The 12,612-nt window shown below is 56.5% G+C and overlaps 1 protein-coding gene across 2 annotated transcripts; it reads right to left on the minus strand.

Annotated features, from left to right (window-relative positions):
• Nucleotides 1–1,559: 1,559 nt before the first annotated feature.
• CEACAM16 (CEA cell adhesion molecule 16, tectorial membrane component) lies at nucleotides 1,560–9,634 on the minus strand. Of its 2 annotated transcripts, none has more exons than XM_036275543.1 (6): nucleotides 9,506–9,634; nucleotides 7,996–8,340; nucleotides 7,411–7,686; nucleotides 5,943–6,221; nucleotides 3,250–3,576; nucleotides 1,560–1,624 (listed from the first exon to the last, which is right to left on the minus strand). In XM_036275543.1, exons 1-6 carry the CDS (start codon nucleotides 9,540–9,542, stop codon nucleotides 1,560–1,562), a joined length of 1,329 nt encoding a protein of 442 aa, XP_036131436.1. In that variant the 5' UTR covers nucleotides 9,543–9,634. The 2 variants fall into 2 exon arrangements, with proteins under 2 accessions (XP_036131436.1, XP_036131435.1); XM_036275542.1 differs by lacking the exon at nucleotides 1,560–1,624 and adding an exon at nucleotides 2,631–2,728 and having other exon boundaries at nucleotides 9,506–9,633.
• Nucleotides 9,635–12,612: the final 2,978 nt, after the last annotated feature.

The raw sequence follows: 12,612 nt of genomic DNA on the forward strand, positions 1-12,612 counted from the left end.
TTTTATTACTTTCAATGCATTTAAGCATTTAAGGCTATCATTCCCCCTTCAAGTGTGGCTTTGGCCATATCCCACAGATTTCTATATATAATGTTTTCACTGCCATTTGATTCTGGTTGATATTTTGCATTTTAATGGTCTCTATAATTTAAATATTATTTGAATTTAAGAAGTTGTTTTCAAGTGTGTGGAAATTTTGGGGGAGAGAAGGTTATAGCTTTTAAACTGATATCTACTTTTATTGCATTGCTATTTCAAATAATATATTGACTTACCATGTATACTTGCATTTGAAGATAGAGCTCCGAGGCTAATAAAAATGGTTTGGGAAACTCTACCCAAAGTCTATATTCTGGACAAACTGAGCATCTAGTGAATCCATGGCAAATGTGAGATTATGACCCAGGTTTTATAACTCATTTTGGGGGTCTTTCATCACCCACTGTCCCAACTCAACAGTCATCCTTAGAAAGTTTCTGGGAAATTTCTCTGCTAGGCCTTTTCATTCCTACCCAAACCTCTCTTTCTACCCCATCACCACTTCTGACCAACATCAAGAGTTTCTCTTTAGTGGAGCATCTTGGCTGGGTGGAGCCTGTGGCTCAGACCCTGCTAATGAGAGGAGTTAAAAGACACACTCTCTCTGACACCCACTCCCCTAACCCCACTCCTCACTCAGCCCCTGCCCTGTTTACATTCATTTATTCACAGGATCTTTTTTTTTTTGTGGCTAGAGGAGGAGGGAGTTTTTTAGGGTTGTGCTGCTGATGTTTTAGAGTGATGCTGGGTGGATGGGGGATCCCAGGACAATGGAGGACACTAAGGGGGCATCTTTAGTTAAATGGATGAGGGCCAGAAGGTGATGGAATTCTTCTTGAAAAATGTGGTCACTGCCTGTCCTGTGCAGAAGCAGCTTTGCTTCAGGGTTCAGGTGACAGAGTAAAGTATAGCACGGGGGAGGCGTGTCCTACAGAGCCCTGCGCTGTTTGGTGTCCAAGGAAGGGGCAGTCTTTGGCCCACTGGGAAGCAAGACCCTCAGATATACTGGGGAGACGTGGAAAGGGCCTGGGTTCTGACACTGAGCAGTGGGGGCTTGCAGCCCTGTGCCTCGGGCAGCCCTGTGCACGCACGCACACAGACTGACGCCAATCTGGGGTGAGCAAGGAAGCAGGAGGCTACCAGGAAACGGCAGGATTGGCGATGGTGGAAGGAGAGGCTGACACACTTGTGTTAACCAGGACGTTTATGGCCTCTGTGGCTCTCCGACAGCTCAGTGAAGGAGTAGGGCCCTGTCGGCTCTAACTCTATTGTGGAAGCAGGAGAACAGACGACCAAGACCATGGCGATCTTCCACTCCGGGGGAGACGGGGAGGATGGCGTGAAGATCTCTTCTCGCTGGAGGGCTCCAGGGCCAGGCTGCTACTCCAGGGCTGTGGGGGAGGATGGGGCAAAGGGACAGAGGAGGCCATCAGGGCGGTAGAGGACCAGGTCCCCAGTGCCCCCACCCCTCTGCTGCCCTGCCCGCCCCCAGCCTCCCGGCGGCCCCACCCTCCCCACGCTCAGCCTGTGCCAGGTTCAGGTTCAGGAACGTGGCCTTGGTCCTCGTGCGAGGGAGGGAGTTTGACTGTGAGGAGAGAGACAGGTGAGAGGGAATCGCAGGGCTTCACTGGGGGGGGGGGGCTGTCATTGGACAGCATTCTTCCCCCAACACTGACCCAGAAAACCAGGGCTTGATGAGAGAGTGGATGAAAGAGGAGGTCTAGGGGTGCCTGCCAGTGATTGAGTCCCTGGTCCTGGACGCTTCAAGTCTGAGGGAGGGAGACACTGTCCCTGACTCAGGGATATGGCTTCTGAGAGTGTCTGGTTTGATGGGGGAGGCAAGACTCCAGCCTGAGAAATAACCTAGTCTATACTGTCTGAGTTCCTGGTCTAATGGGTGAAACCTGGCCCTGCTTCTAGGACATGGTCTGTCAGACCTCTGGAGATGCTAGTCTGCTGGGGTAGGCATGGTCCCTGACTCTGGGAGCTCCCAGTCTGATGGAGGAGACATGGTCCCTGACTCTGGGAGCTCCCAGTCTGATGGAGGAGACATGGTTGGTCCCTGACTCTGAGAGCTCCCAGTCTGATGGAGGAGACATGGTTGGTCCCTGACTCTGGGAGCTCCCAGTCTGATGGAGGAGACATGGTTGGTCGCTGACTCTGGGAGCTCCCAGTCTGATGGAGGAGATGTGGTCCCTGACTCTGGGAGCTCCCAGTCTGATGGAGGAGACATGGTTGGTCCCTGACTCTGGGAGCTCCCAGTCTGATGGAGGAGACATGGTTGGTCCCTGACTCTGGGAGCTCCCAGTCTGATGGAGGAGACATGGTCCCTGACTCTGGGAGCTCCCAGTCTGATGGAGGAGACACGGTCCCTGACTCTGGGAGCTCCCAGTCTGATGGGGGAGACATGGTTGGTCCCTGACTCTGGGAGCTCCCAGTCTGATGGGGAGACACGGTCCCCAACACCTGGGAGCTCTCAGTCTGATGGAAGAGACATTGTTCCCAACTTCTGGGCATTCCCCATCTAACTGGGAGTTGTAGTCCCCAACATCTGGGAATTCCCAGTCTGATAGAGGAGACACGATTCTCACCACCCAGAAACCTCCATCGCAGTGGAGTAGGTTATTCCTATTTCAGTTTGAGAGATAAATTCCACCCTCTGCTCGAAGGAATCCTGTCCCCATTCACACTGTGAAACAAAGGATGAGACATGATCCCCATGGTCTAGGATGACGGTCCGAAGAAGGAGGCAAGATTCACCCTGACTCTGTGTCTCTAGTTTGATGGGGGAAGTAAACTCCTATCTATCATAAGCCTATTTCTCCAATAGGCTGGTAGAAGCAATATCTTGTATGTTTTAGGGTCCACTCGTGTGTGGGAAAGAGGATGCCTTGCCCTGCAGGCTATGTCCCCTTAAACGTTCAGTCTGGTGTACCTCTTGTATGAGAGAGCAGGCCCCCTTCAGTCGCCCACAGTCTGATAGAGGAGGCCCCTGGACCCCTGGTCTAGGTCATTATTTTGACAGAAGAGGCAGAAGAGCTCATCTGGAAACACCCGAGTCAGATGGAGGAGGCGAGGTCCCTTTTAGCAGTCTGGTTGGAAGGCATATCCATCTTGACCTATGTCCCCTAGCCTTATGGAAGAGTCAAAGTCCTCTTTTGGGAGCCCCTGTCTGCAAAGAGGCTCCCTCCAACCCTCCCACACACTCACGGGCCACCTGCAGCTCCAGTTCTAGCGACTCAGTCTTGCCCTGCAGTGTGACCGTCTTGAGCGTGTAGCGGCCGGCGTCCGTGAGGTTCAGCTTCTGCACCAGCAGCGAGCAGTTGGCGAAGCCCACCTCCCGGCCTGTGTGCGCCGGGCCTGCGATCCAGTTCCCCGACGGCAGCTGGCTGAGCAGCCGATTGGGCTCGGAGGCAGGCCCGCGGTACCAGGCGTAGACCAGCAGGTCCTTGGGGTAGCCCTGGACGGTCAGTGTCACGTCCTGGCCCTCCATCGGCTTGGTCGGCACAGGCACGATGGACATGGCAACTGCGGCCGCTGCGGAGAGAGTGAAGGAAGCGGGTCAGCCGGGCGCAATGGGCACAGTGTCTCCTTCCTGCCCCCAGCTGGCTCATCTAGGCCTCCCCCCGCGGGCTGGTGTCCCCTCAAGCAGGGTTCTAGGAAGGAGACAGAGGAAGAAGGTGACTACTGTGATAGTGGCGAAGAGTTTTAGTCCCGACAATGCCCACCAAGGATTCATGTCTTCCCCCATCAGACTGGGAGGCCCCGGGGGGTGGGGCCATCTCTCCCCCATTAGACTAAAAATTTCCAGGCTTTGGGGGATATTTCTCCCATGAAAGTGCAAGACCCTAGAGAATCGGGCGGTGTCTCCTCCATCAGATTAGAAATTCCCAAAGTATAGGGGCCATGTCTCCCCTATCTGTTTGGAAATTCTAGAATATGGGGGACCGTGTCTCCCCCGTTAGATTGAAAATTCTCAGAATATGGGGGCCATGTCTCCCCCATCAGATTGGAAATTCTAGAATATGGGGGACCGTGTCTCCCCCATTAGATTAGAAATTCTAGAATGTGGGGACCATGTCTCCCCATCAGATTGGAAATTCTAGACTGTGGGGGCCATGTCTCCCCAGCAGATTGGAAATTCTAGAATATGGGGGACCGTGTCTCCCCCATCGGATTGGAAATTCTAGAATGTGGGGGCCATGTCTCCCCCATCAGATTGGAAATTCTAGAATGTGGGGGCCATGTCTCCCCCATCAGATTGGAAATTCTAGACTGTGGGGGCCTTTTCTGTCAGACTGAGAGACTTCAGAATGGGGGGCTGTAGTTTCCCATCAGGTTGAATGATTCCAGAGATTCCAGGGGATTGGAGGCCATGTCTCCTCCATCAGATTGGAAATTCTAGATTATTGGGTTAGGTCTTTCCAATCAGGCTGGGAACCCCAGAGGCTGAATTGGAACATTATACCAGAAATTCCTAGAAAGTGGGAGGCCTATACTCCCCCATCAGATTGGGAGTACCCCAAAGGTGTCTCCCCCATCAGACTAGGAATTCTCAAAAATAAATAAATCAAAGAGCTATGTCTCCTCAAGACCATGTCTCTCCCATCAGAACAGAAAATTGCCCTAAGTGTGGACTGTTTCCTCCCTCTGATCAGAAGCTCACTGAGTCTCCTCCATCACTACTTGAAAACCCATGGCCTCTTCTGTCTGACTAGCAGCTCCTTGAAAGAGGAGACCCTGCTTCTCTGTTCCAGGGCCATTTCTTTAAGGGCAGAGACCATGTGTCCTCCATCAGATCAGCGGCTCCCCCAGCTGGGGGAAGGGTGATGTCTCCTTTTCCTCTGTCTCTTTCCTGGCACCTGCCACAGGGTTGCTGACAGTTCAGGAGGTCGTTTGGGAGCACTGTACCCACTCCCTGCACATACCTGCACAGCTTGGATACCCCCACAGGCAGGGCTTGGGGGCAGCCCCTGAGGTCATCTGGTCCACCCCCTGTCTCCTGCCAAGACCAGCTGCCGGGGCCCAGGTGGGATGGGACAGGAGGAACACTTACCTCCGGGGATGTCATTTCTGCTTTGGGTGAAAGAGGATCCACCCTTTGGATGAGACCCAGCCTGTTAGTAGGAGGGAGGGGAGGAGGAGAAAGGAGAGGAGAAGAAGGGAGGAGGAGGGAGGGGAGGACTGTTCCCACTGTCCCCAGGGGATGGTGGCTATTTGGAAGGGAACCAAGGCGAAATTAATCGGACTCTAATGTTCAAAGCCACCATTCCCCAGGGGATGAGAAAATGTCCCCTGAGGTTCCTGATGGCTCTGAAAACACCAGCTGTGACTGCACCCCCCCAGCCCCCAGGTCGTTTAAGGACAAGGGTGAGACAATGCCTCCCCAGCTGTGTTTTTCCATTTGCCAACAATTGGCTGTGATTTTTCAAGTGTGTGTGTGTGTGTGTGCGCGCGCACGTGTGTGTGCACGGCCCAGTGTGTGCACACACCATCATCTGGGCCAGATAATCTGCCTCCCACCCAGAAATTCAGCTGCCTGTGTGGCAGGGAGTGGGGTCAAGCCCCTTAACAACTGGCAACTGAATGAAGAATGAGGCACCACACGAAGGGGCATCTGGATGTTTGCCCACTCTGCCACGTGGCCTCTTTCTCAAGGAAGAGAGTCAGGCTTGTCGTTTGTTTTCCAGGCGATGGGATGAACTGTCTCCTTTCGTCACCTGGATGAAGAGGGGGCCACCCTACATGCCACTTTGTGGCTTGGCCAACAAATAGGTTGAGAATCTCTCCCTTTCCCATCCTTCGCTGGGTAAATGGTGGCCTCCCAGCTGGTGGAGCAGCCAAACCTTTACAGTCCACCGGGGCTCCGTGGGGAGGGGCGGTGGCCAGGCTGGGTGACTCACCAGTGAGCTTGACCACCACGGAGGCCGATCCGGACAGCAGGGTCTTGGGGTTCTTAGCAATACACGTGTACGTGCCCTCCTGGGCGGCTGTCATGCTGCTGATGTTGAGGTGGTCCTGGCTGTTCTTTAGGGCCCGCCCGTTGAAGGCCCACACGTACTCGGGCTCTGGGCAGGACCGGGACACGCACCACAGGGTGAGGGACGTGTTGAAGTCCACTTTGATGGTGCAGCCCGTGCGGGCGGTGGAGCCCTGGAGGATGGCCACTCGTTCTGGGCCAACTGTGGGGCGCGGGCGAGAGAAAGGGGGCAGGAGAGAGAGAGGGGAGGAGAGGTGGGCACCCCTGGCTTTCATTCCACCAGGCCGGACCCCTGGGAACGTCTGGGCCTAGTGGAGGGAAAAAGGGCTCTGGCCTCTCCGGATCCCACAGGGATCTCTAACTGGCTCCAGGTGTCCCTCTCAGGGGACTTCAGGTTCTCTTCTGTAAAAAGAGGGTGTTGAGCCAGGCGAAATTTCAAGGTGTTTTTGAAATCTACGGCTCCAGGGGCAAACGAGCAGGTCTAAGCGATTGGTTTCTGATAAGCCAGGCCAAGCCGAGGATTCTAAGGCTCCGAGGGTGATGGAAGATTCTAGAAGCCTATGTTTCTAAGATTCTAGGATCGGGTGGCTCGAAGGTGTTAGGCTTAGATTCTAAGAGTCTAAGAATCTCTGCTTCTAAAGTTACCGGGATGCTCAGAGTCTAGAATTCAGTGCTTCTCAAATCCAGAGTTCCTTGGGCGCAGGGCCTTAGGGTTTAGGTCTTTTTTTTTTTTTTTTTTTTTTTTTTTTTTTAATCCTCACCCGAGGACATTTTTCCATTTTTTGTTTAGGTTGAGTGGAGGGGAGAGAGAGGAACAGAGAGAGAGAGAGAAACATCGATGTGAAAGGAACACATCGAGTGGCTGCCACCCGCACAACCGACCAGGGCCGGGGACAAACTGCAACCGAGGTACGCGCCCTTAGCGGGAACCGAACCCGGGTCTCTCCGGACCGCAGGCCGACGCTCTAACCGCTGAGCCAAACCGGCCAGGGCAGGGTTTAGGTCTTTCCGCATCACCGGCCCTCGAGTACCCGGTGGTTCATTTCCCTGGCACACACCGGCGGCCCCTGGCAAGCCCTCCGCGCTTTGGTAGTGATTTAGTTTCTTCCCCTTCCTGATCCACCACTCACTTCCTGCCTCCCTTTCAGAAACCGGCCACTACTGTCCCTTCCCTACAGGCATTGCTTCGAACTGGAGGGTGATTCCATTTAAAAAGTGTCGTTAGTCCTAGAACATGGGGCAAGCACATTTATTTAAGAAGGTCTCCTGTTTCCTAACCCTGGGACACCTACTGACACACAGTATGCCCTTGGGTGCCCTCTCTCGGCCTCAGTTTCCCCATCTGTGAGGTTTGGGCACTGGGTGTCTCGGGTGGGGCCAGGAGGACTCACAGTACACGGTCAGGTTGATGGGCTCGCTGCGGCTGACACTGACCGGGTTCCAGACCTCACACTGGTAGGCTCCGGCCTCCTCCCTCCGGATGCCATGCCGGGTCAGCAGCCGGCCGTCGGGGGACAGGCCCAGGCGGATGGCAATGGGCAGGGCCTCGCCGTTGAAGAACCACCGGACCTCCGCAGGGCTGGGGCTGCTGCACAGCAGACGCAGGGTGTCTCGGTGCTCCACCAGCTCCGTGCTGTTGGCCATGACCACGGGCTGGGCCAGGATCTCTGTGGGGCAAGAGACAGAGGGGGAGGGCGCCGGGCACCCCCTGCTCCCAGGGCCTCCCCCTTCCCAGGCAAGGGGCATGGCTGGACCTGGTGGTGCCCCTGTAACCCCAGCCAGAGTGGCGAAGAATGGGATAAAAGGCAGGTCTAATACTGGAAGCCATCCTGAAGGAGGTGAACATTTTAATGTTGTTTTAGGCCTTTTTTATGGTTTTAAAACTTTTTAGAGTTTTTTTTTCTTTTTCCTTTTTTAAGAGGGACTGGAAAGGAGGTGGGAAGGCACGGGAAGAGCGGGGCTGGGGGGTGTCTCACCATAGACCCGCAGGTGTCCGTAGCCCACCTCCGTCTGAAGCTGCCTGTTGAGAGTCTGAAGGATGTAGGTGCCCGAGTGCCCAGGCAGGACGCCCTGAATGTCCAGGCTGCCGTCGGGGCGCACAGCCTCCCGCCCCGTGTGGGCCGGACCAGGGGTCTCATCGCCTGTGCTTACGATATAGCTGGCCACCAGGTAGGCCAGGCTGAGCGTGGGCCCCGCATACCAGTTGTAGGCAAGCAGCTCCCCCGCAAGCCCGTGGACAGCCAATGTGATGTTGTCCCCTTCAGCTGGCTGGTCAGGCTCGGGGGTGATAGAGATCTCGGCCCCTGTGCTCAGGAACACGGCTGAGGAAAAAGAGCCAGAGGGGTGGGATGAGGCAGGCTTGGCTGGTCCCCCATCTGATGGGGGAGGAGACGTGGGCTCCCGGCATGTCTGTTCCTGGTATGCCGTAAGTGCTCAATAAATATTAACCGGGTGCAGAGTCTGTCCTGGGGAGGGGGTGCGTGTTCTGAGAATTGGATTTGATGGGCTGTGCCAAGGACCTAGCATGAGGCTTTGCCAGGCGCATAACCACACTCAGCCCACGGGACGTTGCAGTGAGAGTCACCAAACCGAGTCTTACAAGGTCAAGCCGGCTCCTCCAGACCCTCGGCCCTGACTCCCAGTCCAGCGTTCTTCCTTTGCCTCCCCATAATTACTACCCTCCACCCCTTTTCTTCTTAACCCGACAAATGAGCTCCAAACCCGACTAGCTGGTCAGGGCTGCTCGGGTCTGAACGGCGTGTTTCCCTGGAAGGGACCGTGGCGTTGCTCGTGTAAGAAGTCCACACAGGCCTGGCCTGGTTTGCGGGGCTTTCCAGGCTGGCAGGGCATGGCTAGGAGTGAGGGCTCTGGGTCCCTGCCACTTCCTGGCTGTGTGACCCTGGGCCGTGACTTCACTTCTCTGAGCCTCAGCTTTCTCTTCTGTGAAGTGCGGGTCCCGAGTGGGCCTCCTCCACAGTGAGCTTGTTAACACAAGGAAAGCATTTAGAACAGCTCTGGCTGCAGAGTACACAGCAATGCTGCTTACGATGACCTTCAAACGACCCTGCGAGTGAGGCCCATTTCACAGAGGAGGAAACTGAGGCTGAGAAGGAGAAGGCCACTGCCCAAAGCCATGTCCTCAGGGAGGGGCAGAGCTGCTGGTTAGAACGCACCCCACTTCTCTTTCCAGACCTCAGGCAGGGTTTGCCACGTGAATGAGACCCTCACCACGGCTGCCTTGCCCAAGCTCATGCTCCGGTCTTAGAAATCTCCAAAGTCCACCCTGCCTACCTCTCTGGGGGCTGTCCCCGGACCAGCCCATGCTGGGGCTTCTTGGAAGAGCAAACTGAGCCTGGGTGAAGGGAGCTGCCCTCCCTACTCAGCATGCTGGACTTCTGCTCACACCTTCCCTCTCCCGGCTGGGGAGCCCCTCCCTCCCTGAGGCAATGGGGGGCTGAGGTTCTGGGGGGCACCGTTCTTGCTCACCGCTGAGGAGGAGCCAGCTGCACCCGGTCAGTGCCATATTTTGCCCCAAACCTGGCTCTTGGAGACCGCGGCGTTGGTGTCCCAATGCTCCGAGGCCCTTCTTGGTTGGGGCTTGGCTCCGTCTGGCGCAGGACCTGGGAGGGTTCGGTGATTTGGAGCCGGGGGAGATCACCTGAATTTGGAGGGATCGAGTCACCAAGGATCTGGGGCCCTGTTTGGGTACCAGAGCTGGCGTGGCAGGCACGGGCCAGGGGCCACGACCTGGCCAGGCCTCCTGGGGCACTGCCTAACCTTCTTTGTGCCCAGGGCCTGGGTTTGGTACCAGGAGAAGAACCAGGTCGCCAGGGAGGAGGGGGACGCGGGGGAAGATTTTAGGGCGGTTCTTACCCAGGGCCCAGGCCCTGGCCTCTCTGCTGAGCTTAGGGGTCACTGAGGAACAAAACTAGGCACAGAGGCTGCCGTCTTCCCAGGCTCACTGCTGGCGGTGACCTTCGCTGTCAACTCAGTGGATGTCCTGTGAGGTGGGCACTGCTAGAACCTCCATTCATTTACAGGTGGGGAAACTGAGGCACCGGGCAGGGGCTCTGACTTGCCAGAGTTGCTGCAGGGAGAGGGGATTTGAACCCTGCTCCGTTTGGAAGCCACACAAAGACACGAGGCCGGGTGGCTGCATAGTCTTCGGGGCTGTGCGGCTTGGCCTCCGGCGCAGGACGGGGACATGACGGACCCTGCGCAGGGCGGCGAGAGCCATAGGCAAGATGCTACACTCCAGGGGTTCGGCCGGCGCCTGGCAGTGGTGGGCCCCACGGCCAGGTCTGGTTGTTGGGACTGCTACCCCAACTGCAGGCCTGGCCCTAACGCCACTGTCCCCTACCTCCATGCCTCTGGGCAAGTTATGGAGCCCACTGGGCCTCAGCTTCCTCGTCTGTAAAATGGGAACGATGACAGCACCCCTCTGCTAGGGTTGCTGTGCGAATTAAGTACTTACAACAATGCTGGGCACAGAGCAGACGCTCCATACACCCCTCATTCATGTATTCAGCAAATAGTAAATGAGCTTCTCCTGCCCGCCGGGCACTGTCCTGGGCTCTGGCAGCGGTGGCCCCTGCCCCCGTGGGCTGACATTCGTGGGGTAAGCCAATATAACACAAAATCCCTTCCATGTTGAGTGGAGATCAATGATGTCTAGAAAACTAAAGCCAGGAAGGGGGTTTTCAATTTTTAAACGGGAGCAAGGGCGGATACTGGGGAGGGGGAGGGTGTCTCTAGGAAGGTGATGCTGGGCAGAGGTGGGGGAGGGGACTGGGGAGGACCTGGGGGAGAGCGTTCCTGACAGTATGATCAGAGACGCGTTATTATCGATGTCTTGACGGCTTCTGGGTCTCAGTCCAGCCGAGGCCCCTGGCCGGCTTCTGGGCAGGGCCCACGCGGTGGCTCACCTGTCCCGGTTTGTTCCTCCAGAGCCCTGTCCTGAGCTGCCCTTGCGGGGCGGGGCTCCGATGGGGGGAGTGAGAGGTGCGGTGACATGGTACCTCCTACTCTCCCCACCCCGCCTGTGACCTCACCTCACCCTTCTCTGTCCTGGCCCAGCCCCCTTCCCTGAGCCCTGGGACCTCATCCTGGTGTCATTCAGGATGCCCCCCCTCCGCCACGTCCCTGGGCACCTCTCACTCACCTCGTCCCAAACTGACCTTGGCATCTTCCCCAGATCTGCTCCTGCTCCCCGTCCTCTTATCGGGGATGGCGCCACCGTCCACTGTCACTAGGACAGAGAGACCCAGGCCTCGTCCCTGACGCCTCCTCCCACCTCCTCAACACACCATTTAAGGCACCTGCGCCCTAAAGTGCCTTTCTCTCCCTCCCTGGGGGCCCTGCCCTGGTCCAGGTACCTCCTGCCTCTTGTCCAACTTTCCCGCCCAGCTCCTCTGTGGTCCTGCCCCTCCCCCCTCACCATGGTGCACAGCCTCCTGGGATACCCCTTCCTTCCGGAACTTTCTGCTCCAGTTATTTTGTCTCACTTGCGCTCCCTCCACTCAGCATGTCCCCCTGCTTCCCTCTACTGCTTCATCACCTGCCTAGCACCTTCTCCTCCTGCAGGAAGCCCTCCTGGACTCTCAGGCTGGGTTAAGTGTGGCCTGGGACCCCCATTTCCAACCCTGATCCCCCTGAGTTCTCACTGTCAGGGTGATGGGTCTGTCTCCCTAGCTGGACTGTGTGTCCTGGGAGGGCAGGACCAGGGCTGTGTGGTCACCACTGTGTCCCTGGTACTGCCCAGCCCAGGGTTGGGCACAGGGAGTGTTTGTGGAACTGGACACCAGGTGTAGATGACTCACAGAGACTGGCGTCTCCAGGGACGCCCTGGTTTCTGGTGATTTGGCTGAGGAGCATGACAAGCCCTTGGCTCCAAGTGGCTTAGGGCGGAACCCGGCTCGTGTCCAGACTCCGCCATGGCTCCCTATCACCCCAGCGGCACGCCGACCCTGCTCTGCTGTCCTCCGCCCTCCCCACCTCCCTGCACCCTCCTCTGGTGCTCCTGGACATGAGCCCAGATGCTCGGTCTAACAGACAGCTGCCGTTTCTTGAGCACCTACTATGTGCCAGGCCCGGAGTCGGGCTGAAAGTAGACCAGGAAACTGGGCAGGGTCCCTTGTCTCTCTGTGAAGTGGGTGGGAAGTGATCATGACACTGACCTCTCGAGGGGGTCCCCTGAGGGTGGAGGAGAGCAGGCGCGTGGTGGGCACTTGTATGCGGACACCACTGTTCATTCACCTTTCAACAAGCATTTATTGAGAACCTACACTGTGCTGGGTGCTGGGCCTCAGCCTTAAATAGGACAGACAACAACGCCCGCCCCGCAGGGGAGGCCGAGTGGCTGGTGCTGGGACTCAGAAGGTGGTGCGGGAGGTGACATTGGAGTAGAGACTTGTTGAGCAAACTCAAAAAGAATCTGGAGGCTTTGATGGAAATCCAGGATAGAGATTTATTCAAGGGTCCTGGAATTTGCAATCTGGAAACACAGCTGGGTGAAAACCCAGAAGTCTCCTGAAGAAGAGAGAAAAGGGAGAAGTTCCTACAGCAAATAAAAGTGCTCTCTCGAGAACCATCAG

The sequence above is a fragment of the Molossus molossus genome, unplaced genomic scaffold, assembly GCF_014108415.1.
Source record: "Molossus molossus isolate mMolMol1 unplaced genomic scaffold, mMolMol1.p scaffold_m16_p_21, whole genome shotgun sequence".
Classification (NCBI taxonomy): Eukaryota; Metazoa; Chordata; class Mammalia; order Chiroptera; family Molossidae; genus Molossus; species Molossus molossus.

What these genes read in the sequence shown, in the direction of transcription:
- CEACAM16 (XM_036275543.1), bottom strand. Translation starts at nt 9,542, where the DNA reads ATGGCACTGACCGGGTGCAGCTGGCTCCTCCTCAGCG. An exon ending in CGGACACCTGCGGGTCTATG is followed by an intron (nt 7,687 to 7,995) that starts GTGAGACACCCC and finishes CTTGCCCCACAG; the next exon opens with AGATCCTGGCCCAGCCCGTG. An exon ending in CATCAACCTGACCGTGTACT is followed by an intron (nt 6,222 to 7,410) that starts GTGAGTCCTCCT and finishes CGCGCCCCACAG; the next exon opens with TTGGCCCAGAACGAGTGGCC.